The 27,473-nt window shown below is 37.6% G+C and overlaps 1 protein-coding gene across 1 annotated transcript in view; it reads left to right on the plus strand.

Moving 5' to 3' along the window:
- Window positions 1-3,449: 3,449 nt before the first annotated feature.
- Window positions 3,450-27,473, plus strand: part of LOC308242020 (transmembrane protease serine 11F-like) — a gene marked incomplete at both ends in the record, with an annotated part of 42,816 nt that continues 18,792 nt past the window's right edge. Inside the window, 6 exons of the mRNA XM_080655815.1 lie at window positions 3,450-3,454; window positions 5,647-5,801; window positions 8,461-8,579; window positions 19,326-19,393; window positions 21,018-21,181; window positions 24,955-24,993. Of these exons, the coding sequence (XP_080511941.1) occupies window positions 3,450-3,454; window positions 5,647-5,801; window positions 8,461-8,579; window positions 19,326-19,393; window positions 21,018-21,181; window positions 24,955-24,993 (550 nt within the window). The remainder of the gene's footprint in view (window positions 3,455-5,646; window positions 5,802-8,460; window positions 8,580-19,325; window positions 19,394-21,017; window positions 21,182-24,954; window positions 24,994-27,473) is intronic.

Below are 27,473 nucleotides of genomic sequence, written 5' to 3' on the forward strand. Positions count from 1 at the left end.
ACAACTCTATTCCAATTGGCAATTGCTTAAATAAACTTAAAAGTTCAAGACTGAACTAGCTGTAGCTTCTCTCTAATAATAAGCAACTGTCATGTGTTCAATGATTAGCCATCTCTGATATATTAATATATTAATATACTAATCATAGCTCATTATAACTGGTGATATAGTTATTGGGAGGGGCCAGGCTTTCTCTCCTGTTTATTTAGGTATCATTACAGTGCTTATCATCAAAGATGCCGCCTCTAAAAGATTAAATAATTCTCAGGCTTAATTGATAATCTACATAAGTGGCACTTTGAAGGGGCAATATTACAGATTATGTTTGCTCTATTGAGCAGAATATTGGAGGCTGTGTAGAGAGAAAGTGAGATTTATTTTTATATAGTATATCTTTTTGGTCTTTGATAATGTAGTTAGTCTGCTATATTGAGCTGAGTTAAGTTGTAAGAATGAAATAGCAGCTTAGACCCAAGAAGAATGCAAGCAGGGGATACCTCTGTGGGAATATAGAAAGGATTTTTTTTTTCTGCTAAAGAAACTGAAATGCTTCCCCTATTAAGTCATAAAATATTCACTGGTTTACAGCTGTTTCTCCATACTTTTTTTAATGGCCAGTTCATCCAACAGGTCAAGTTATTTTTCAATGCAAATATTTCACACATTTTCCTGACCTGCCATCATTCTATGCATGGCAGATTTCTTCTTATCTTTCATGTCTCAGCAAAAATGTTACCTTCAGAGAGAGGACTTTCTCACTCACTCTTTCTAAGTAGTCTCCTCTCCCAACCCAATCCATACCTTCTTATTTTTTTTAAAATATATTTTTTACTGATTTTTTTTACAGAGAGGAAGGGAAAGGGATAGAGAGTTAGAAAATCGATGAGAGAGAAACATCGATCAGCTGCCTCTTGCACACCCCTGACTGGGGATGTGCCTGCAACCAAGGTACATGCCCTTGACCAGAATCGAATCTGGTACCCCTCAGTCTGCAGGCCGATGCTCTATCCACTGAGCCAAACCAGTTAGAGCTTACCTTCTTATTTTTTATCATGGACATCTTATTTATCTTCCTTCTAGCTCTTATCACCACTTGTAAGAGTCTCTAGGTTTACTGGTTTTATCTGTCTCCCCTTATATACTGTAAGCACTATGATAACAAAGACCATGTATTTGTGTTTTATTCACTATGTACTCAGTAACTACTAGTACCTAAAAGATGGTAGGTGTTTATGAAATAAATGTTTGTTGAGTATTTAATATAATACTATGTTTTAGAATTCTTCAGCTTTCGTATGCAAATTACTTTTCTAGATCAAGGGTCTAGAATGTATTTCTTTCATTTATCATTCATTCATTTATTCAAAGAACAGCAAAATTCATGTAAGGAATTAGCCTAGATACTAGAGGCCTGGTGCATGAAAATTCATGCACTTGGGGGGGAGTCCCTCAGCCCAGCCTGCCCCCTCTCACAGTCCGGGAGCCCTCAGGGGATGTCCTACTGACTGCTTAGGCCCGTTCTCCATGGGGAGTGGGCCTAAGCCACAGTCTGGCCTCCCTCTGTGGGAGGCAACTGGCTGATCAGGGGAAGGCACCGCCCCCATAACCCTCTCACTGCTGCTGCCTCTGGCCTCCCTCTGTGGGAGGCGACCAGGCCGATCAGGGAAAGGTGATGCCCCCATCACACCGCTGCTAATGCCACTGCCACTGTCACTGCTGGCCGCTGCGGCTTCCTGAGCCTTGGCCCTCGCGGCAGCAGCAGCTGCTATCCGCAGCTGCGAGGGCCAAGGCTCAGGCAGCCACTGCGGCTTTGTCCGGAAGGATGTCCAGAAGATGTCCGGTCTAATTAGCATATTACCCTTTTATTAGTATAGATTAGGATTATATAAAAAGTAGTATAATAATCTGCTATTTTCCTCAATGGTATATTTTATGAAAATTCCTATTCCTATAGTTTTTCATAAAATTTGAATTATCTCTACATGATTTAAAAAATCCTCACAACAACCTTCAGAAGTAAGGGATATTATCTCCTTAATTTAACACACAAGGGATTCTTAGAATCAGAGACATCAAAATAACAGGGTCAATATGTGACTAAACGAGGTTTGAACCCTTGGATTTATGATGCTGAATTTCATGCTTTTTCTAATACTCTTTTCATGTGTACTTCATTATTGTAACCGTTGTTTTATTTATATTCAAAATACCAAAAGGTTTTAGTTCCTGTATTTTAATGAGTTTTTTAGAATGACATGAACTTCTAACATTGACAGTTATTTTTTAGAATGACATGAACTTCTAACATTGACAGTGATCTCCTAGAAATGCCATTTTTATTTGATGTCCACATTGAAACATTAAAAGACTAGAGGCCCAATGCATGGATTCGTGCACGGGGGTGTGTGTGGGGGGGTGTCCCTCAGCCTGGCCTGTGCCCTCTCACAATCTGGGACCCCTCGGGGTATGTCTGAGGCCTGGTGCACTGATTCAGCCTGATCTCTGCAGGCCAGGCCGAGGGACCCCACCAGTACATGAATCTATGCACCAAGCCTCTAGTATGCATATAAAATCTTTGGTTAATCTCTCCCCACCTTCTCCCCTTTCCCCTTCCCTCTGAGATTCATCAGTCTGTTCCATGTTTCCATGCCTGTGTGTTGAGTGTCTGCCCCCTGGTGGTCAATGTACATCATAGCTACCAGTCAAACAGTCGCTTAGGCATGCATATATATATATATATATATATATATATATATATATATATATATGGCATTATCCAAGAGGTTGTTAAAAAAAAGGTGTGGATTTTATTTGAAATATTCTGCGTTTGTTGCCTTCAGACTAAGGATTGTGTTTACATGCAATATTATTGACTATATTCCCTATGTTGTACTTTACCTCCCTGTGACTATTTTGTAACTACCAATTTGTTGTGAAGAGTTCTATTTAAAGGCAAGACCCAAAACCAAACAGAATAGAGCAAAACAAAGCCATAGCTTCAGTGAAGGAAATAAACAGACTATTTTCTTATTATTTACTTGTATTATTTATTTGTACTATTTGGATCCTAACAAAGCTGTAAAAGGTTTCTATTCCTCATTTTACAGAAGAGAGGAATTTTCAGAATTTGAACCAGTTGCACATTTAAAAAATATATATTATTATAGTTAAGTTATGAAAGTTTATTGCACACTTAGGACTGCCTTGAATTTTTATTTATTTAGGGTAAACTACACTTCCTTTGCAGTTGGCTGGTATCTTCATACTCCTTCCAACTCTACTTTAAAACACTGAAATGAATACTTGGTAAAACTTATTTCAACTTCTACATGAAACAAAAGTCAACATTTCAGTATATCAAACTGAGGATAGCTGATCAGCAGATAAAACTCATTTTAAAATCAAATATGACCATGATAAAATCTCTTTAACTCTGATTCAGAGTTATCATGAGGTAATATATGATTATCACCCATATATTTGACAGAATTTTATTTTTGTCATTTTTTTGCTTCTTGAAGGCTCATAGTAAAGCAATCATATTAATAAAACTTAGGAAAAAAAAGAAATGATAATTTAAAATATTGCAGCAATCAAAATGTTTACATACTAAACATATTTTGGAAATGGTAGCATACACCACTTAGGTGAGAAGGAAGACATTGTACATGGGGACATAAGAAACTTTTTTATTTTTTCTGGGTGTGTGGTAGTAGCCTGAACAGTTACTTTTATTAGAGTCATGCAAACTGGTGTCAGAGACACAACTAGAGTAGAGTCAAGGACAAAGGACATAAAATGGATACTTTGCAATTGGCTCAGACTCAAGGGTAAGGACACTACATTGCTCATTATTAACAACATTGGTGCCACATTGGGAACTGTTTGTTCATTGAATCTTCCTCATCTTGCTTAGAGACACAATCATTCACCTGGACACTGAAACACAGGAGCCTTTAATCCTTTTCTTGTTACATAGCTAGTCAATCAGTCAACAAATCTCAAGAACTGGAACTAAATCTATCTCTTCACCACCCTACTGTCTCAGCCTAGTTCAGGCCCTCACCACCTCTCTCCTGGACTTTCTAAATGACCTCTAAACCTGTCTTCCTATCTGCCCTTTGGCTCTAATTCTCATCCTCATTCATATCTCTGTGATTATTCTAAATTCTCAGTCTGATTAAAACCTTTATTGACTCCCATCTCCTGCCGAATCAATTTCAAGCTCTTCACTCTGGGTTATGAGATTGCCCAGGATCTGGTCCAGCTCACCTCTTTACCAGATCCTCCTTCAAGTACAGCAGTGCTGGGAAAGACTTGCAATTGTGGACATACTTTAGGAGACCATAAATTATTTGAGGGCAAAAGACATATTTTATGTATTTTTGTTTCCAATGATAATTATTAGTTTTGAGTTTTTTTGTTTTATTTTGTATTTTCACATGCTACTTTTTCCTCTTCTTTTTCCTTTTTTATACCTAGAGAACTTTTATCACTTAAAGTTTCAATCATGTTGCCTTCTTGATAAAAATCTCCCAACACTTGCAGCCCTCCAAAAGGTTAATTGTTTTTCTTGTACAGAGTTTTTATTTTGGCACAGTTCACACTATACATTAAATACTTGTTTTCTCATTTATATCTTCTTCATTTATTTATTTTTAAATTTTTTATTACTTACTGATTTTGAGAGAGAGAGAGAGAGAGAGAGAGAGAGAGAGAGAGAGAGAGAGAGTTCAATTTGCTGTTCCACTTATTTATGTTTTCATTGGTTGCCTTGGCATATCGGGATGACACTATAACTAACTGAGCTACCTGACCAGAGCAGTATCTCTTTTTAAAGTGTGGGTGTCCTATGAACAAAGAATATATCTTAAATTTTTTTTATAGCTCTAGGGCTTTAGAACAGTTTCTGAAACATTATTATAATGATGTAGGTACTACTCTAAGGATTTTCTATTACCTACTTTAATGAATAGGGTTTAAATAAATATGTTAGATGAAATTAAAAATTATTGCTTTAAAAAATCTCACTGGGGGAGTTAGAAAATAAAGTAAATAATGCCAACTTTCAAGTTGGCTTAAAATATTTTGCGGTGGGCTGGTAATGCATGAGTTGGAACAGATAAAAGTCAAGTGGAAATAAAAAGTCTTCATGGGGACTGGAATCTTATCAAGGACAATTCCCAATTTGTGATTTCACAGGGAAGTACTAATAAAATGTGAAGAACCATGATCAGATCTTCAAAAATCATGTTGCTATTTTTAAAACAAGCCATTAAGAGATTTTAAAATGTATTAAATTAAAAAATGCATATTAAGATCTTTTATCTTTAATTAAACACAACTGATGAGCTTATTACATAACTTTGTTGCCAAAAACCCAAATTTCAAATTGCCAACACATCAGACAGAATGCAGTGGAAATACTGTATATTCCCAGGTGAGCTTTAAGTAAAACTTACATTGTGAATGGGATGTTGGGGGAGGGTATACAAATTAAAACCTTGTGTTCTTTTCAATATCTAAGTATCCTATTGTTATTTAGCAGTATAAACTATTTCTGTAGAGTAATAAAGTAAGTGAACATAGAGTAAAGCCATAATGATTATTTTTTGTCTTACTGTTTATTTCTTTCCATTGTCACAGACCAGCTCAATTTTCAAAAGCTGATGATTACCCTCCAGTTGAATTTCAAAGAAGACAGCAATTTTGGGACCCTATTCGGCTAGCTCTTTTCACATTGGTAATTGTAGCAATCATAGGAATTACAATTGGTATTGTTAGTCATTACGTTGTTGAGGGTAAGTATCCAGGTCACATTTCTATTGCCTAAGTGCTCCATGACTGAATATCTTAAAATTCTCTGTTGTATAAAAAAATGTAATTTGCATGATATTAACATTTTAATTACTAATGTTTTACTGATGTTAAATTATAGTTTGCTCCAGTATTGAGCTCTGTCTTACATATTTCCAACCAGTGAAGCTTGCAATATGGATAGACACATGTCAAAACAATACATTTTTAAAAAGAGAAAGAATGAAAGATTATCTTCAGAATAAAGACAAATTACATCATGAACTGAGTTTAATATACTTTTCTCAAAACCAATACATTGAGTTGCCCCAAGAAAAGCTGATGATATGAGGAAAGTTACCTAAAAAATATTTGTAAAGGGTTAAAGATCAAACATTATTTTTGAAGGAAAAGGAGATTGTTTCATGATTGGGGGAAGAAGAGAAAATTTAGGAATAATTTCACATTATGTACAAAAATGGATAGTTAATACCACAGGTAAGCCAAATGACAATCGACTAAGATTGATTTGATATGTATATTTATAATCATGTGACTGATACTTTGTCTAAAATTTTACAGAAGTATATGACTTAAAACAATAAAACCATACTTAAAAAACCTCCTAGGAAGAGATGAATATTATTCAACATGCCCAGCTTAATTTCCTACCCACTTTATTGGGAGATTGATAATATCCATTTCTTAGACTCTCATAAAATAAAAGGAGAAACCAAGTTACCCCATCAATTGTATCTTTGTTGTTAATATCTTCTTTGAGTTAAAATGTAGTGAATTAGTTTTTTTTTTAAATGCCCTCCATCCCTAATATGAAGGTCTTCAAAAAAGAAAAATTGAGGAGATAATAAAAATAATAGCACAAAAGCATTTTACAAAATATCATAGAGGTTGTGGGAGGCTGAACAATGCCCCTCTTGTAAGGCATCCATGTCTTAATCCTTACAACATGTGGATGTTACCTTATATAGCAAAAGGGACTTTGCTGATGTGATTAAACTGAGGATTCTGAGAGAGAGTGGTTATTCTGGATTTTCCGGATGAGCCATAAATGTAACCAAAATGTTTTATAAGAAAAAGTCAAGAAGGTCAAAGAAGGAAAAAGGCCATGTGGCAAAAAAAGCTGGGGGAGGAGACAATATGATGTGTGATCACAAGCCAAGGAATGAGGATAACCTCTAAAAGTGGACAAAAGGAAAAAAAAAAAGACTCTCCTCTCCTTAGAAGGTTCAGAAGGAACCAGCTCTGCCAGCATGTAGCCCTGTAAAACTCATTGTAGACTTTTGACTTCCAAAACTGTAAGAGAATAAATTTGTGTTCTTTTTAAGCCACTGAATTTGTACAAACTTGTTATAGCAGCAATAGGAAACCAATACAGAGGTTAATACTTAAGAATTTAAGAAATCCATGACATGGACCTTCCATGAAGTTCATTGTGAGTTGCCTGATTGTAGATAGAAATTTAGTAAAACAAGGAGAAGAAAGTCTATGACAAAGGAAAAGCAAGTGGAAGGGGATAAAATAGAAGTATCTAAAATGACACACACATTCAAAAAGTAATTTACATATTTTTGTAGCATAAGGAAATCAACACCAAGTCAGTGAAGAAAACCATATTGCAGTAACCAAGATAACACCAAGAAGAAGAAAAAAATAATTTTAAAATAGTAATTTTAAAGAGTGGAAATAAGAAAGAAGAGTAAAAATAATAAAATATGTGAAACAATTGAAACAGAAGTAAGGATTTTGTCAGACTTAATGATAAAATTAACATCACCAGGACTGAAGTGTATTTGATGGAGTTATTTTTATCCTAAGGATCTCAGCTTTTACTGTATATAATTCCAAACAATTATTTACTCTCTGATATATAATAATTTTAAAAATAAAGATTATAAAATATTACAGTGATTTTTAGAATGTGAATGGTCTGTCAATGTCCTCCAACCAGGGACCACCAGGGACCACCAGGAACACATCTGTAGTGGGTTTATGGCATGCTCAGGGAAGGAAAGCACATGCCAAGGAAACTATGGGATTGGTCAGTCAGACACTGTTAGAGATTATAAGATTTTAATTTGTAACTGATTGGGGGGGATTTCTCTAGATTGGATGCTGTCAGGATGCTAGACTAATGATGTGATTTCATAACTTAGTGCATCTTATCTAGAAGGCAAAAGCAATGAAGGCTTAAAGTTATAATTGTCAGTCACTCATAATAGCCAGGATGGAGAGATGTTCTGTCTTGTTTGTTTGTTTAGAGAGTGTCTTTGTTTGACCTCAAAGTATTTGTGGAACAGTCTTGTTTTTGTCATTGCCTATATGGCCAAGAGTGGCCTTGTGGAATGCTGATGTTCTAGGAAATTGTTTATGTTCAAGAGGATGATACCAAGGCTTAGGTGGTAGTGGGCCAGCACCTGAAGGTCAGGGGCCACGTTTTCTCTCTCGGGTTTTATACTTACAAGTCCATAAATTCTTGGGTCTTACTTTACAATATAGTTTCTGTATTACTAATTAAATACTAAGTGCCAGACAATTAATATCTCTAACTTTTTTGTTGCTCATCATAATGGCTGGGGACTGGAGACAAGAAACTGATGATACTTAAGCAGTGATTTTTTGTTGTTGTTCATTTTTACCTTTCAGATGACAAGTCATTTTATTACCTTGTCTCTTTTCAAGTCACAAACATAAAATACAGAGAAAATTATGGAATAAAAACCTCAAAAGAGTTTACACAAAGGAGTCATCAGATTGAGAGAGTGGTAAGCCAAATAGAAAACTTTAAAGTTTATAAATATGTTTTTCTGTCTCACTTTGAATGTGGTTATTGTAGTTACTTTGCCTCTCCATGCTTCAATATCTTTTTCTGTGAAATGAGAATAATATAGTATCTAGGTTATATGACTAAGAAGATTAAATAACTTAATGTATATAAAATTCTATCTAATAAAAGAGTAATATACAAATTGACCATCACTCCAACACACAAGATGGCTGCCCCCATGTGGTCAAAGATGGCTGCCCCCATGTGGACACAAGATGGCCGCCACAAGAGGGCCAGCAGGGGAAGGCAGTTGGGATGGACCAGGTCTGCAAGGGAGGGCAGTTGTGGGCAATCAGGCCAGCAGGGGAGGGCAGTTAGGGGTGACTAGGCTGGCAGAGGAAGGAAGTTGGTGGCGACCAGGCCTGCAGGGAAGGGCAGTTGGGGGGGGGACCCAGGCCTGCAGGAGAGGGAAGTTGGGGGCAACTGGGCCTGCAGGGGAGGGCAGTTAGGGGTGACCAGGCTGGCAGAGGAGGGAAGTTGGGGGCGACCAGGCCTGCAAGGAAGGGCAGTTGTGGGGGGACCCAGGCCTGGAGGGAAGAGCAGTTGGGGGGGACCAGACCAGCAGGGGAGAGCAGTTAGGGGCGATAAGGCTGGCAGGGGAGGGCAGTTAGGGTTGACTGGGTCAGAAGGGGAGGGCAGTTGGGGGGGACCCAGGCCTGGAGGGAAGAGCAGTTGGGGGGGACCAGACCTGCAGGGGAGGGCAGTTAGGGGTGATCAGGCCTGCAGGGGAGGGCAGTTGGGGGGGACCAGACCAGCAGGGGAGAGCAGTTAGGGGCGATAAGGCTGGCAGAGGAGGGCAGTTAGGGTTGACTGGGTCAGAAGGGGAGGGCAGTTGGGGGGGACCCGGCCTGCAGGGGAGGGCAGTTGGGGGTGACCAGGCCAGCAGGGGAGGGCAATTAGGGGCAATCAAGCTGGCAGGGAGCAGTTAGGCATCAATCAGGCTGGCAGGGGAGTGGTTAGGGGGTGATCAGGCTGGCAGGCAGAAGTGGTTAGGGGCAATCAGGAAGGCAGGCAGGCGAGCAGTTGGGAGCCAGCAGTCCTGGATTGTGAGAGGGATGTCCGACTGCCCATTTAAACGGGCAGTCAGGCATCCCTCGAGGGGTCCCAGATTGGAGAGGGTACAGGCTGGGCTGAGGGGCACGCCCCACCCCTTGCACAAATTTTGTGCACCTGGCCTCTAGTATTTAAAATAATATTCCATATTATTACAAGTATATAGTTAGAGTAGGCAACAAATTAAGACCTGAGGAGATTGTTGGTTGAGACAGATGTTTTGCCTATTTTTAACTTGATTTTATTTCTTGATTCATTTTCCTTTATCATTTTTTAACATGAGTTATTAGGATGTTTATATTGGCCTTATCATTTTGTTTATTTTGCTTTTAAATGTATCATATACAAGGATGTGTGTCTTTAATTTTTGATCTCAAAATTAATGTCCCTCAAATATTTTGCTTGCTTTTGAAAACATGCATTTATCAAGGCATTTATATTTTTAAAAAATATATAAGATAAGCTAAATTTTTACCTATCATAGTAGGAAGTCAAATAGAATAGTGTTCCACTTTTGTTCTCATGAAAATCATGTCTGTGGAGACCACAGATTTGTTAGAAAATCAGTATTTTAGCCCTTTTAGCTTATGAGACCTATTAGAGAAAAAGTAATATGTCTATAGAAAAGCAATCTGTCTATGATTGGCTATAGATACTATCTCTTTAAAAATATATATTTTTATTGATTTTAGAGAGGAAAGGAGAGGGAGAGAGAGATAGAAATATCAATGATGAGAGAGAATCATCGATTGGCTGGGAATGGAACCATGACCTCCTGGTTCATAGGTGGTCCTTCAACCATGGAGCCATGCCAGACAGGTGACACTATCTATTTTTAAATATATTTTAAATATATATATATATATATATATATATATATATATATATATATATATTGATTTCAGAGAGGAAGGGAGAGGGAGAGAGATTGAAACATCAATGATGACAGAGAATCATTGATTCGCTGCCTTCTGCACACTCCGCACTGGGGATTGAGCCCACAACCCAGGCATGTGCCCTGACCCCTGGAATGGTCCCATTCCAATGAACCATGACCTCCAGGTTCATAGGTCGATGCTCAACCACTGAGCCAAGTCAGCTGGGCTAGACACTATCTCTTAATTAAAAGATGAGTATTTAGCCCTCTAACACTTCCACTGCTCTCATGTTTTTCTGAATTATTAGCAATGGTGGAAAGTGTTAGCATTTTATTCAGTTATCTTTAGATAGTTTGATTTTAAATGTTAAAAATCAATAAGTAGTATTTTCCTTTCCATAGCTATTTACTGTTTGTCATGTAACATAATAGTATTTTTTACAATTGTGTCGCCACAATTCTCACTTTATTGGTCAGTGGGTTTATTCAGAATTATGTTTATACTATGTTAAACACAAATATAAAATCATTACAACATAATGATTTGACACTTGTGTTTACTGTGAAATGATTACCACCATAAGCCTGCTTAGCATCACGCATAGTTATAATTTTTTTCTTTTAAATCATGATGAGAACTTTTAAGATCTAATCTCCTGGCAACTTTCATATTATAGAGAAGGTCCTTCAATAATGTTGGTTTATTATAAGGTTGATGAGATGCCACAGGAACTTAACTCTTATTTATATCAATTAGCCTATGGTAAAATTGGTTTCCCTTAAAATCACAAAACCTATCCAAAATGTTAAGTATAAACTTACTATACAATGTAGTATTATTACCTATAGTCCCCATGCTATAAATTACATCCCCATAACTTATTTATTTTATAAATGGAAGTTTGTACCATTTGACTACTTTCACCCATTTTGCACCTCCTTTCCACCCCCGACCCCTTCCACTCCAGCCCCCAAAGTGATTTCTACATTCTCCTTGAGAACGTCAGGTAGTTAGTGCATTCCTGGTATTATTAAGGTCAGTTCTCTAAAAACTTGTTTGTTTACATAAAGTAAAATAAAAATAGAAGTTCTGATATTTTCCATACCCTCTATGAAACGTTGGCTTCATTTTGGAAATTAATGCTCAGAATAATCAAAAAAGCTAATCTGTAAATAATATGACAATTATTATTGTTGGATAGAAGGATGACTTCCATTTACTGTGCAGAATTTTCAATATGGAAAGACTACTGATGTTGGCTCTATACCTTTCTAACCTTCTGTCTTAAAAATAGCTTCCCATGAGGTTTACCTAGGTTTAGGGTTCAATCCCATGTCAGGGCACATATGGGAGGCAATAGATCAATGTTTTGCTCTCATGTTGATGTTTCTCTCTCTCTCTCTCTCTCTCTCTCTCTCTCTTTCTCTTTCTCTTTTTAAACATATCCTCAGGTGGGGATTTAAAAAAATAGCTTCCCATTAGAACCCTCTTTTTTGTGCTCTGTATGTTCTAAAACTGCAACAACTAAGCTTGACTCTTTAAAAAGTTTTTTTCTCTTTCTATCTCCCCCCCCTCTTTTTAAAGAAGGAATAAAATATAGAAATATCTCTGGAGATACATAATATTATATCTAAAGACAGTTTTCCATTTAAGTTCATTACATTTTTTCCTGGTTACAAGCTAAAACTCTCATCTGAAAATTGAAGATGTGTGGTTGCTGACCTTCTAAACAGTGGGTGCATTGAAACAGATGTATAGCAGAGCATTCCCTAGCGCCAACTGATTTATCCCTGTATAGGTGGGATCCCAAAAGCACAGTCTGTGATGAAGATTCTTGGTTATATGATTTATTAACCAAAAGCTTTCAGAAAAATCTTGTAAGAATGTGAGGGGAACAGAAAAGGACAAAGTCAGAAGCCAGACAAAGAAGCAGTTTCAGAAGTGCAGCCTCAGCCTGATTTCTGAGGAGATCTTGAGCCTAAATTACAGCACAGTGTGGTTCTGCCCAGAGATAAGAGGGCTGGGCTGTTTGTGTTATGACAACAAGGGCTGCCCAGGGAAGGGAAGCATAAGCTACCAGCCATCACTGAGAAATGTGCTCAGGTCAGATAAGGGTAGGCTTCAGGAAAAATACAGGTGTGAGCTGTTATCAGTCAAGACTTAGAGAAGCTGGGGCACGTCTGTCCAAAAGTTTGGGTAGGAGACAAATATCTGCTACAGTTCCTCTTTTGTAACAATTCATCATCATTTAAATAAACTTATTCTTAAGGAATGTATTAAGAGGAAAACATTTTTGTTTATACTTGATCATAGACAGTAAAGGTTCCATTGATGTACTAGTATGCCTCCACATCATCTGAGGCATGATTCTTCCTTTGCTTCTCTTTCTTCTGCTGCTCCATAAATGACCTCATTGTTTCCCCTGATAGATGGAACACTTTTGGTAGAAAATAACAGAAACCCAATTACGGAGTCTAAGAAAAAAAGAATAAAAGAGAGAAGTAGGCAGGGAAGGAGGGAAGAGAGTGAAGGAGAGAGGAAAGGAAAAAGGGAGGGTGGGAGGAAGGGAAGAAAGGAAGGAAGGAAGGAAGGAAGGAAGGAAGGAAGGAAGGAAGGAAGGAAGGAAGGAAGGAAAGGTCAATTGGGAAAATCTAGAGATTCATTCGGCTTTGGACATGGCTGGATTCAGAGGCTCAAACAATGTCCTCAGGTTTTTAAATTTTTTTAAAACAAAGTATTGTGCATCATAGCAGCATTATTTAAAATAGCTAAGATTTGGAAACAGCCCATGTACCCATCAGTAGATGAATAGATAAAAACACTGTGAGACATTTACACTATGTAATACTATGCAGCTGTAAAAAAAAGAGGGATCTCTTACCCTTTGGGACAGCATGGATGGACCTGGAAAATATTATGCTAAGTGAAATAAGCCAAACTGAGAAAGACAAATCACATGATATCACTTATTTGTGGAATCTAATGAAAAAAAAATGAATTGACCAACAAAATAAGACCCAAAGCAGGGAGGCATGAAACAGACTGACATACCTCAATGTGGGAATGAATGATATAGAATGAGTTCTCTATAGGAAAGAGAGGTCCTCTTAGCAGGAAAAAAGGGGGAAGTATGATAGATATACAATAGCTCTAATTCCAAAATTTTAAAGACTGATCCAGATTTCTTTGAATCCCAGATTTGTAAGGTCCATTGTCTACGTGACATTTCTGCTTGGATCTCTCACAGGCACCTCAGAGTTATCATATCTAAATCCAATTCTTAAAAGTTGCTTCTCCATCCCATCCTCTTATTCCTATTTTTCCCACTAAACAAATGACACCACTGTTTGTTTAGTTACTAGAACACCTACATTTTTCTTATCCTCGTGTCTAATCCATTCACAAGTCATGTTTCTACTATTAATTCACAATCTCCATCCTAGATCTAACTAATATGTTTCTTCATATAGCTGGATCACAGTTATCACTGCTTCCTCTTTAGGCTCCCTGTGATATCTGGTCTACATAGTAACAAGAATAATCTTTTAAAAACATATTATGTTATTATTTTGTTTAAGAATCCCACATCGTAAGTAGCTTCTGACTGTGCTTAGTGTATAATTCAAGATCCTCTGTTCCTATGAAGCTGTTTCCGTTTTGTTTGTTCATCTATTTTCTTCTTTAGATTCCACATATAAGTAAAATCATATAGTATTTGTCATTCTCTCTCTGACTTATTTCACTTAGCATAATACCCTCTAGGTCCATCCATATTGTCACAGATGGTACGATTTCATTCTTTTGTATGGCCAGGTGGATATTAGACTTATGGGGGAAGAAGTTACTTCATAAATTATATAAATGTCTAGCCACTATCCTGTGCATCTGAAACTAATATGCAATAATATTGAACGTCAACTATAATTAATAAAAATTTTTTAAAAGGTTCCCTGAAAAAAAAAAAAAGAAAGAATCCAAGCTCCTCAGGAAAGCCTCCAAGGACCTGAATGTTTTGGCTCTAACTTCTATACTCTCCTCCTGCTCAATCATCTCTATCCATATTGACCTTCATTGAGATTCTCTGCAAATTCTGTTTCTTCTAACTGGAAGGTTGTCCCATAGCACTGCTCTTTTTGTAACTTACTCCTTTTGATTCTTCAGATGTCACCTAAATATTACCTCCATGGCCCTATCTGGTTTGGCTCAGTGGATAGAGCATCGGCCTGCAGAGTGAAGGGTCCCAGGTTCGATTCAGGTCAAGGGCACATGCCGGGTTGTGGGCTTTATCCCTAGTGGGGGGCATGTGAGAGGCACCCAATTAGTGATTCTTTCTCATTATTGATCTTTTGACCTCTCTCTCTCCCTCTCCCTTCCTCTCTGAAATCAATAAAAATATATTAAAAAATATTACCTCCATGGAGAAATCTGCCCTATTATACACCCCCCAGCCATTATTCTGTATGACTTTACTATACTAGTTGCCTTTTTATTTATTACTTTTAACTGTGTAGTCTGAGTCTAGGGACCACAAATCTTTGCTCACTACTCTTTATCTATTGTTGTCATAGTGCTTTAAATATAGGAGACTCCTAATCAATTGTGTTGAATAACAAATAAATAAATGAGAAAAAGGGAAGGAGCTCTAGTATAGTGAAAGAGTCATGAAATCGGGATGCAAAGCCAGGATTTTTTTCTTCACACTGTTGTTTAAGATTAACCATCGTTGGAGAATTCATCAATTAATGAAAATGTTATTATTCACTTACTTTGTGCAAAGCTATGAAGAATACCAAGGTCTGTATATTACAGTTCCTTCCTAATTGGAGTTTATAATACGGTTTATGTATGGAAGTTTGTGTATGGAAATAATACAAACTAAAAATTTAGATAATATGAGAGTTAAAAAGATGATATGATGGTGTGGGAGCTGCCACAGTGCAGAGTATAATTGTCAGATATTTGACCCAAATGATCGGTATTTTAGGCGTTCAGAGGAAGGAAAAATCCCTTTGAGCTAGCAGGAAGCTTTCATGAAGAAAGGGAAACAGAATGAATGTCCTTGGTGTATTCGCCCTCTGGTGGTACATGTTTCCATGACAGTAATAGGAAATATTCAAAATCTGCCTTACTTATTTTCATAGGTGGATCTGGAAAGGGATTCCCTAGTTGGCATCCAGTAACTAGTGATCTTCCATGAGGACTTAATCTGCATGCAGTTCCCAGCCAGAGGGGAAGCTGCAAGCTCATTCTTGCCAGAGACAGTAACTGGGTGCACTATTAGTCAGAGTCACACTATTGTTTCAAACATGTTATACTGCTTTTTAATGCTAGAGTTCAAACCAAGGACTACAATTAGTATCTGATTTTAAGGAGAACTTTTCTATTCTACCATGAGCTCACACACTCTTGTTTTAAATAGAATGATTTCAAATAAAATCATTTGTTCTTTATGATTTGGACCATAAAAAGGGAAGGATACAATTAATTTTTGTAATTTGGACTAAATGTAATATTAGTGAGTTCTTATAAGAAAAATGTAAACACGAATTAAACATCTCCAGAAATTGCTTTCAATAATAGGTATCTGGAGAGGAGCAGTTCCCTCTTGTTAATCTCAGAAGCAGAAAGGAGAAACCTCCCAAGAGGTTATCTTTTATGAGATTTAGAGTCAGGAAATCAAAGATCTATTGAGGCCTCCTTTAAGGGTTTCCTGCCTGGGCCCTCTCTAACCCCAGCTACCTGAGCACCTGTTGTCAAGTATGTAAGTAACACAGGGTTGTGTATGTCCCATAACGGATTTGAGAATACAAAAGCTAGAGCCAGATTCCCTGGGTTCATGTGCCAGAAGCACTACTTTTTGTTGTTGCTGTTCCTCATGCTTTATAAGTTGACAACAACTTTAGGAGGTAACTGCTATATATATAATCCCCTTCTTACAAGTGAGGAGACCTAGCACAGAGACACTAAACGATGTTTCTAAAATTACCTTCTAGTAGAGACAGCTTCAGAAATGGGTACTGTGCTTCACTACTATGCTGTCACAACCTCAGACGTACTTGTTTTCTATTACTCCACATACATGTGCCTTTTTGTTTGTATGTTTTTTCATTATTTTTTTAATTTTTCAATTACAGTTGACATTTAATATTATATTAGTTTAAAGTGTACAGCATAATGCAGAATCACTGCTTTCTATGCTATCTTGAACAAGTAATCTTAAGTGTTCTGAGCCTCCATTTCTTCATCTATAAAATGGGACTGTTGATAAATAAAATACTTTACTCATAAGGTGGTGTGAGGTTTGAACAAAGGAAGCAGTCCCATGCCTAGTATGTAGTATGAAGGTTAATACATGTAAGCTGTTCTTAATGGTCATACCAATATTGAAATGTATCAGAATCTATACATTTTTAAAATAGAGGTTGACACTTTAAGGGACTATGATATTGATAATATCACATTTTAGTTTGAAGAGATTCTTTTTTTAAAAAAAAAAAATTCTCACCTGAGGATACTTTTTTCATGAATTTTTAGAGAGAGTGGAAGGCAGGGGGAGAGACAGGGAGAGAGAAACATCAATATGAGAGAGGCACATTGATTAGTTCCCTCCCACACACACTCCGACCAGGACCACCCAGGGATTGAGCCTGCAACTGAGGTATATGCCCTTGACTGGAATCGAAACTGCTACCCTTCAGTCTATGGGCTGATGCTCTAACCACTGAGAGAACTGGCTGGGGTAGTTTGAAGAGATTCTTTGTAAATTTTTATACTCTGATATGACAGAATCTTGATCATTTCCCAAAGTGCCATTACGTACACAGTTCAAAATTTCAGAGGAACTTTATATAAAATGCTAGAGATGTTAAAATCAGATTTTCTCCCTGTTCCTTGAGAAGTGGAAATAAAATGAGCTGAGAGCAGCTTAGTGAAATCATAAGTGATATAATTCAGAACTGATTCAAAATCCTGAAATGACCACCCATGTGAAGGTCACCACTGGGGTTTCTTGGTTCCCACCTTACTTTAGATTCCCATAGATTTCTACTTACACTTGGTACCATGATTTGCTGATGAAAAAAAAAAAAAAAAACATGTGTTATTATCTTCTTCCCTTTAGTGTTGATTCTCCATTCATTTACTCATGTGCTCACTCATGGATTTATTCATCAAACATGCATTGAGTGTTTATTTTGTGCTAAGTGATGTGCCAAAGCTAGAGATACAAAAATGAATCAGACACACTCCCAGTTGTCACACAGCTCACAGTCTCAAGTAGGAAAGACACACCTGCAAACCGGCATGATAATTGCTATAATAGAATCAAGATGCTGAGGTGGCCCAAGCAAAGGAATGTTCACTTTGGTTCAGGAGGGCAAGTCAAAGAAAACTTAGTTGTCACTGGAGTTTCTAAAGAATTACAGAATTGTCATTGAAGACTTTTTCCTGAGGAAAAAATGTATATTGTAGGAAGACAGAAATTAATGTGTGGAGTCATAGAGGTATGAACCCATTTAGTGGGTTTAGGAAAGAATAGGCCATTCAGTAGATAAGAGAACAGGTTTCGGAGGTAGGGACGGGGCAGGGGCCAACGAAAGGACAGTATCACGGAGCTCACACTAAGGGAGACATTGGGCTTGAAGCAGGAGTGTAACAGACTCAGATATGCACTTTACAGATATCCCGTTTGCTTGCACTGTAGGCGAGAGAGGATAGAGTAGAACCACATAAATGTGCCAGAGAGGGAACTGCTGCAAAGGCCCAAGTTTCAAGGGGCCTGATTTTAGACCATAGCAGTAGGATTGAAGGAAAGGATGTAGAATCAATATTTAGGAGGTAAAATCTACTGAGCATTGTTACTCGTTTAGAGGATTCAGTGAGAGGGGAAAACCTTATGGGGAAGAAGGTAATATTCCCTCTTCCCAGAGCATATAGTAATTAAGGGACAAGATTTACCATGGATGTGGGCCTATGTAAACATATGTGGACCTGTAATTTCTGACCCTCAGTTCAGTGTTGTTGTTTTGTCTCAGGCATTGCCTTAATAGTCTTTGGGGAATCAGAACCCTTTAGGAAATCAGTTCACTGAACATCCCAAAAATTTCAATGGTTCGGACCAGAAAAGCTGAGTAATAAAATGCTGACAGTGTGGAGTGTGGTGAAACTTACTTCTAAACCTAGTACCAGTTGTGTAAGCCTCCCTGCCACAGAGAGATGACTAACAAGTGCGGGTGTCAGAGTCACACAGTAGGTGTTATTGCATATTACATCAAATGCTGTAGCAATGAGATAATCATTTAAGAAATCAACCAAATAATATCAATAATGAACTAGATGCCATATTTGAGAATAACTTATGGTAGGTTTTCTTAGAAGTGAAGATGCTGCCTTAAAGAATAGCACAGATTTTAATTTATCTGACAATAATTAAAATGAACATTATCAATGGTTTACAATATGCCAGGTAAGGTATAAAATGTGTGATATACCTTACTTCACTTAATCCTCAAAACAACTCTTTGAGGTAGATAGTGTTATTATCCCATTCTACAGATGCTTAGCAAAATTGAACAGTTTTGTTGAGGTTATTTAATTCTATAAGGATTTGAAACTGGTTTAGTCTTATCACTGTGAATAGCCTGTTCACATATCTGAGAATAAACTGAAATCACTGTCATTGTCTCCAGTCTCTAGATAAGAAAAGGAATAACAGTTTTCTTAAGACTAATACATTATAATTTTTTTCTACTCAGATGTCTAGGATATTTCGACGTTCTTCTGGAGCAGGTCGGTTTATCAAATCTCATGTTATCAAAATAAGGTAGGTAAACTTGGTTTACAACTTCAACCCAGTAATTAAGAAGCATTGAACAAACACGATTGCTCGACTCCCCTGAGCAATTCTGTGCAGGGATACAAAGATGTCATAAATCCTGAGCAGCCCAGCTTATACTGCCCAGCCACTTCCCAGTCACAGTAGAAAGATGTAGAGTGCCTTATGACAAGAGACAATGTCACTTATTGGATTAAAAATAAAGACACTCTCCAAGAGAAAAAAATACAGGAAGAGGAGGGATGGTGTTGCCAACATACCCTGCTCCTTAAGTGAGGGCTCAGTGGAACTTAGTCCAGTTCCTTTTGACTATCCTCATTTTAAGCCTACCCAACAATCAGCCTATGGCTTTCTCTGCAATAAGGTTTTTCTTTAATGTCACTGCATTTTCATTATTATTTTTTTAAAATTTTAATGCTTTCATTTCTATACTCTGATGAAAGGTAATATCCAGTAATTGAACATACACTTGTTGTCAGAGACTAAAATAAATGACTAGAATGCATCCTGCATGTACTTCTTACATTATGTCTGAAGGCTTGGCATTTATTAGAATAATATAGCTTTTCTATACATTCTGATTAAAATTATTATTTTTTCTATGGATATCAATTGATATATAAATATATGTATTTGTAATACTTATGTGTCTGTTTTACTTCTGGATGGTAAAGTAACCACATATGGTTAAAGAGCTCATGCCTTTTCTTTCCTTCTCCCCCTCTGTATATTTGTTCCTTCCTTCCTTTCCTTTCTCCTCTCTCTTCTTTCCTTTATTCTTTATATATTTCCAATTAAATTCATTCTCAAAGGCAACAGAGGATTTCTATACCTAACAAGTTAATATATTTGAAAATTCTATGAAAAGATTTCCTTTTATAACTGCTTCCTCTAATCATCTACTTATCAAACTTGTTATTAACTGACCAACAACCGCCCCCCACCCCCTACCAATGGTTTAACACAATAAAGGTTTATTTCATTTCGGTGGTTCAGTTCAAAGAGTCAGAAGCAGCAGCAGGGGATGTGGGTGTTGGAGGGCATGGTGGAATTGCACCCTGAATCTTCTGGTTGGCAAATAAAGGAAGAGTGAAGGCATGGAAGAGTCTATGAGAGGTTTTCAGGGGCTGGGCCGGGAAGTGGGGCACATCATTTCTGCCCACATTTCATTGTCTAGAATTTACTAGAGAGTTCCAATAAACTGGAAGGGAGGCTAGGAAATGAAATCTAGATCTCTGTTCAAGAGACAAAGCAGCTGGGTTTGGTGAGCACAGAGCATTCTCTGCTACACCACTACTGAAAAATAACGATGGTTACAATTTTGGCTCAAAACACCATAAAAAGCAAATTCTTTAAGTATATTTTAAGCATGATTTCATAAACATCTCCTTCTTCCACAACCCCTCCAGACTATGAGTTAAGTACGGGGAGAGAACAATTTTTTTCCAGCTATGTATCTTACCCAGTATTTCTAGAAATAATGTAAAAATCTGATATACACATATCCATTGTGTTCTTTAAATTTATCGTGAATCTTAATACCTAAAAGTTATTAATGACTAGAGAGCTTGCTTTATGATTATCTCTATTTATATGCTTTTCTGTTCTTTAGTCCAGATGAAAATGGTGTGAACATTCTTATGGTGCTCATGTTTCGATACCCAGCTACTAGTAGTACTGAGCAAATCAGGAAAAGAATTGAGAAGATTTTATATCAAAGTCTGAAGACAAAAGAGATGCCTTTGACTATAAACAAACCATCACTTATACTCACATGTAAGTCATTTTACCATCTTTATGATTCCCTTCCCTTGCAATCCTCTCATAAGAATTTAGGTTAATGTATTCTCTCATTTAAAGAATTCACCACTGATATATATATATCAGTGTGGAATAAAACAAAATAAAAATTTACTATGAAGTGAAATTTAGGTTTTTTTAAAAATATATTTTATTGATTTTTTACAGAGAGGAAGGGAGAAGAAGGGGGATAGAGAGCTAGAAACATTGATGAGAGAGAAACATCGATCAGCTGCCTCCTGTACACCCCCTACTGGGGATGTGCCCGCAACCAAGGTACATGCCCTTGACTGGAATCAAACCTGGGACCTTTCAGTCCACAGGCCAACGCTTTATCCACTGAGCCAAACCGGTTAGGGCGAAATTTAGTATTATAAATACTTGTTTTACACTTTATTTTGGCCTCTGCTATAGTTTCTAATTTTTCCCCATGTATTATCATGTTAGATCTTTTCAAAAGCATAAAAGAGTGGGTATTATTTTTATCATTTTAAGGCAACTGAGACTCAAAGAAGATGTAAGACATGGGACTAACTCCCAGAGGTCTTCACAGGTCAGTTCTGGGGGTTAGCTTCTGTAGTATCAAAGGACATCTTTATGAAGGTTAAGCCCTATAGGAAGAGTCTTTGACATGCTGTGAAGAGGTTCTTTTTAACGTTTTTATTGATTTTTAGAGAGAAAGGAAAGGAAAAGTATAGAGAGATAGAAGCATCCACGAGAGAGAAACAACATCCATCTGCTGCCACCCACATGCCCCCTACTGGGGATCAAGCCGGCATGTGTCCTAATGAGAAACGAACCATTGCGGCTCGACACTCAACCACTGAGCAACATTGGCTGGGCTGAAGAGGTCCTTTACCTTAGTTACAATTTCAAACAACGTTTAAAATTTATATCTTCATTAATGCCTTACAGAACAAAATTAGGAAAGTTGTCGTTTTTGTTTTCCCCCAAAAGTAGATGAAAATTAAGTTAAATAAGGTTATGAAACTTAAATTAAAACTATCTCAAAGTTAGTTGGAATCCTAGTTGAGAGGCATTTCTATTTTTTATGCCAATACATCCTATATAATAAAAACCTAATATGCAAATCTACTGAATGGCGGAACGACCAGTTGCTATGACGTCCACTGACCACCAGGGGGGCAGATTCTCAACTCAGGAGCTGTCCCCTGGTGGTCAGTGAGCTCCCACAGAGGGAGCGCCACTCAGCCGGAAGCCAGGCTCATGGCTGATGAGCTCAGCGGCGGTGGCAGGAGCCTCTCCTGCCTACGCTGCAGTTGGGCGGTAAGGAGCAAAGGGTCATGGACTGTGAGAGCCCCGGACTGCAGGAGGGATGTCTGACTGACAGCTTAGGCCCGATCAACCCCCCCCCCCCCCCATGCATAATTTTTATGCACTGGGTCTCTAGTAATTAGATAAAATAATGTGTTTCAAATAAGATTGTAAGTGTCAACACCAGGGACTTTGTCTTTTTATTTTCTTACTAGAGGCCTAGTGCACAAAATTCGTGCACACGTAGGGTCCCTAGGCCTGGCCAGTGATCAAGGCCGATCGGGGCCTTCCGGCTGCCGGCCGGGGCCTTCTTTCTGCACCACCCCCTGGTGGTCAGTGCACATCATAGTGAGTGATCGAACTCCTGGTCTCCCGGTCGAACTCCTGAGGGGCACTTTGCATATTAGCCTTTTAAATATAGTAGAGGTCTGGAGCATGGCATTCACACACTGGGGGGCGGGGGGAGGGGGCGTTCCCTCAGCCCGGCTGTGCCCTCTCGTAGTCCAGGACCCCTTGGGGGACATCTGCCTGCTGGCTTAGGCTCACTCCCCACTATCGCTGCTACACTCGCCAACCATGAGCCCGGCTTCTGGCTGAGCGGCTCTCCCTCTGTGGGAGCACACTGACCACCAGAGGGCAGCTCCTGCATTGAGCATCTGCCCCCTGGTGGTCAGTGTGCATCATAGCAACCGATCATTCCACCATTCAATTTGCATATTAGCCTTTTATTATATAGGATAGATCCTTCCCCCAAACTCTAGCATATATCTCACATACCATAGTTGTCCCAGCTCTGTTCATTGCATCTCCTTAAGTATTTCCAAGTTCAGTTACTTCTGATTTAATACCAAAAAATAAGGCTTACCCTTTGAACCTGAAAGTATTTCCCCTTCCTGTAGCCATAAATTTAAGAAACAGATAGTCTAAAATTAATTTTTATGTTGCTAGAAATTGGGAAACTCCTTTAAATACATTTTGAGATGGAATCCCCACACACATTCATGACAACTTTTTCAAAAAGTAATTAGAGCCCTAGCCAGTTTGGCTCAGTGGATAAAGTGTCAGCCTGCAGACTAAGGGTCCCAGGTTTGATTCCAGTCAAGGGCACATGCCCGGGTTGTGGGCTCAATCCCCAGTAGGGGGCATGCAGGAGGCAGCCAATCAATGATTCTCTCTCATCATTGATTTTCTATCTCTCTCTCCCTCTCCATACCTCTCTGAAATAAATAAAAAATATATTTTAAAAAAGACGTAATTAGAAATAATGAAAAGTATGGCATTCACTTTTATTATCAATCAATTTTATCCAAAATAAAACATGGTATTTTCTAGGACACTATAAATGGCAATCTGAAACTAAATCTAAATTTCTGATAATATAATCACCTTTAATGCATGATCATGTAGGCTAAAGCAAAATATCTATCATAGAAGAGATGTTAAACTGTAGAGTTTCTCATTTTACAATTAAAAAATTTTTTTCAGACTTCTTGGTCATGTACACTGAATTTTCATTACACAGGTTGTATTAATATCAAAATAACTATTCTATGACTCAATAACCAAAATTCTATTGCATGCATTTTTTCTGCCATATTCATGTCTCTTGTTAAATAGAGAGAAGTGAAATTTCCAGGAAACCTCTAGTAGGATTTGGGACTCAGATCCTTCTTTTGCGAAAGTCAACATTCCTGAGCAACTTATCAGATACTTCTCTATTTTTTTAATCAAATAGCCAAAACAAAACAAACACCTAACCACCAAAAACTTAATGACTGAACTTAAATGAACACTAAGATACTTTTGAAGGAAAAAAGATATCCCAGAGGGAGGCATAAAGTGAGGGAGACATGGTGGGGTCCATGAACTGGCTGTATATGAGAGAGCTTCATGCCTCTAGTGCCTGCCACTGAGCTACAACTTTCCACCATATTCACCATGAGGGAGAATCCTAAGTAAGAGAAAGCCATCTACCTACATTAAGTGAATTCCTACCCTTTGTAGACCAGGGCCTGGAAATTGGACTGTGAGGGGTCTGCGATGCCTCTGGCTACCTTGATCTGCCTTTTCAACACAACCGCCAGGCCTACTGAGACACATAGGCTAGTGCACCTGATATAGTGTACACCAATTGTGATAGGAATTGGAGATTGTTTCCTAGAGTTATACTGGAGCTCCTAAAGAAAGCAATCGGGGACATTGAACTTTACCATTCTTTCCTAATTTCCTAACTTTACTTTCTAATTTCTCAGCAAAAATCAAAACCAAAACGCTCTTTTTAAAAAAATTAAAATTATACATTTTGGATTAAATCAGAATAGAGGGATATTTATAACTTGGTTATAAAAAATCTCATGCCCTCTTGAAATAGACATGTTTTGGATAATAAGCATTTCTTATAGTGCCCATTTGAACAAAATTACATGACAGGAGCATATTCTCCTACCGACTAATTCATGTTTTGTGTATTTCAGCTATTGACAGCAAAAAGATGAGGAATCTTCTCAATAGCCGTAAGTTCTTTACCCCACAATTAACTGTCTCTTTCATAGTAAAGATAATGAATAAAAGCCATAAAAAGTTAGTAAAATTTGGTAAGTTTTTTTTTCCCATTGAGGTATAATTAACATGACAACATATTAGTTTCAGGTGGACAATGTAATGATTTGATATCCACATATATTGCAAAATAATCATTATAATAATAGCAAGCATTTTGTTCATTTTATGTTTTTATAAACTGAACACTTAGCTTTTTATTATTGTTTATTATTCTTAAGATGTTTAAGTTTATAAATTTACATCAAATACAATTTTAAATTTTGTGACTTACAGAATATAATTTTAAAAATTACATGGTATTTTTTATATTATAACATATGTAACTATAATTCTAACATTCTATTTTAATATTTTATTTAAATGATTATTTTCTAATACACTATCACAGTTCAGAGAGTGCTTTAAAGTTGTAATTAGTTAGGCTTCTTCCTTTAAAAGTTCTCTGTTTTCTTGCATTTTTGTTGAAATATCTGGTATGGACATTTTTTTTGCCTCCCCACAAAATACATCCATTAAAAATGTTGTAAGGACACTAAAAATGATGAACATTTCCTATATATAACTTGAAACATTTAACATATTTCCAAATATTATCAATATTCATATATTTGTTCTCATTCATATTTTCTGGCTTTTGGTAAATATTTTTCTTCCATTGTGTTTTGTCTTTTTCTCTCAACACATGTTGATGTTTCCATCTTCTAGCTAGGCTTTATGTTTTTTAAATCCATATATTAACCTTTATTTCTTAGATATCAAACTCAAGGATAAAGCAAGAACTATGCATAATGAAAAAATTATAGGCTAAATTTCTCTCATCAACTTCAATTGACTTTCCAGTCTTTGATGAGTAACTTTCAATTTTGCTTATCACTTAATCTTTAAATATTTGATCAATATCATTTTTAAACATTATGTTCCATTTTATATGTATTGTTAAAATTATTTACCATTTCATAAAGTTTCCTATTATATTTTACTATTTCCCATTCTTGAGTCTTGACTTAGAGTTACCTTTTTGCCTGCTAAACTGTATTTTCAAGTCATTTTAAGCAAGAAAATTATACAAGTGGTATATTTTCTGAGTACTTGCATATGTAAGAATTTCCATTTCCTTTACCTCTATGTTTTATAAGAAAATTGGGTCATAAACTTTTCCAAATAATTCAATACAGAATATTCTGTTTCTTCTAGTGTTTTTGCTATAGAATAGAAATCTAAGATGGGTGTGATTTTTGTTATGAATGTTATCTTTTTTTGTTTCTGGATGAATGTAGGAAATTCTTATCCTATAACTTGTTTGCCAAGAGATCTAGATGTGGTTGTATTTTTCACTGAATTTTGAGTAGGACACAAAGAGTGTTTTCAATGTGCACACTATTTTTTTCTTGTTCTGGAAAAACAAGATAATAAATTATCTTATCATGATAATTTATTATTGACTAGAGGCCCAGTGCACGAGATTTGTGTACTGGGGGGGTTGGGGGTGGGCGGGATCCCTCAGCCGGGCCAGGGCTCTCGCAGTCCGGGAACCCTCGCTCTTTACCACCTGCCTGCAGTGGAGTTGGGAGAGGCTCCCGCCACCACTGCTGTGCTTGCAAGCCATGAGCCCAGCTTCCAGGCTCATAGCGACCAGTTGTTCTGCTGTTCAGTTGATTTGCATATTATGCCTTTATTATATAGGACTAGTAGCACTGCACATGAATCCGTGCACTAGTAGCTCTCTGCTGGGCTTGGCCGCTCAGCGTCCACTGCCCAGAGGCCCATCCGTTTTATCTGTGTTATACAGTCTTGGTTCTGGCATTTGCATGCTTGGTGTAGCAGGAAAAGGGAAGAAAATACCCCATTCATTTGTGAAGTGCCCAGTGTCTTTCGGATTTCCCCAAGTGGAGTTCTGCATGTCTCCTTGGCCTCCAGCATTGCTAGCTTGCACACCTCTTTCCCTCCAATTAAAATGAGTAAGTCACAGGGATGACATGCTCCTGTCAGCACTCACTCAGGTAAATTGAGTGAGTGCTGACAGGAGCCCATCCGAGGCTGGGCGTGGAACACTTGCCTCATTGCCATGGCAACGAAGCAAGCATTCTGCCAGGCCGCTCACGCTGCCCACTCTCAGTGGCTGCCCCCACCCCCCGGGACTGGGGAACTCCGGCGGGGCTGAGAGGACTGGGTGCCTCCATCTTGTGGCTATGGGCGCCACCATCTTTGTGATGGAGTGACAGTTAATTTGCATATTACCCTTTTATTAGATAGGATTCTGTTTGATTTTCCCCCTTGGAACATAAATAATTTGTTATTTGAATGCCCATTTTCTGCCCTCCATATCAATTATTATTTACAGTTCCAGCTCAGGTTACTTTCCACTGAATTCTGAAAGATTTTACCAATTCTAGACTTCTGAAAATCACTTGTCTCAGTTGTCTAGTGACAT

This window comes from Plecotus auritus (genome assembly GCF_963455305.1).
Source record: "Plecotus auritus genome assembly, chromosome: 1".
In the NCBI taxonomy this organism is placed as follows: domain Eukaryota; kingdom Metazoa; phylum Chordata; class Mammalia; order Chiroptera; family Vespertilionidae; genus Plecotus; species Plecotus auritus.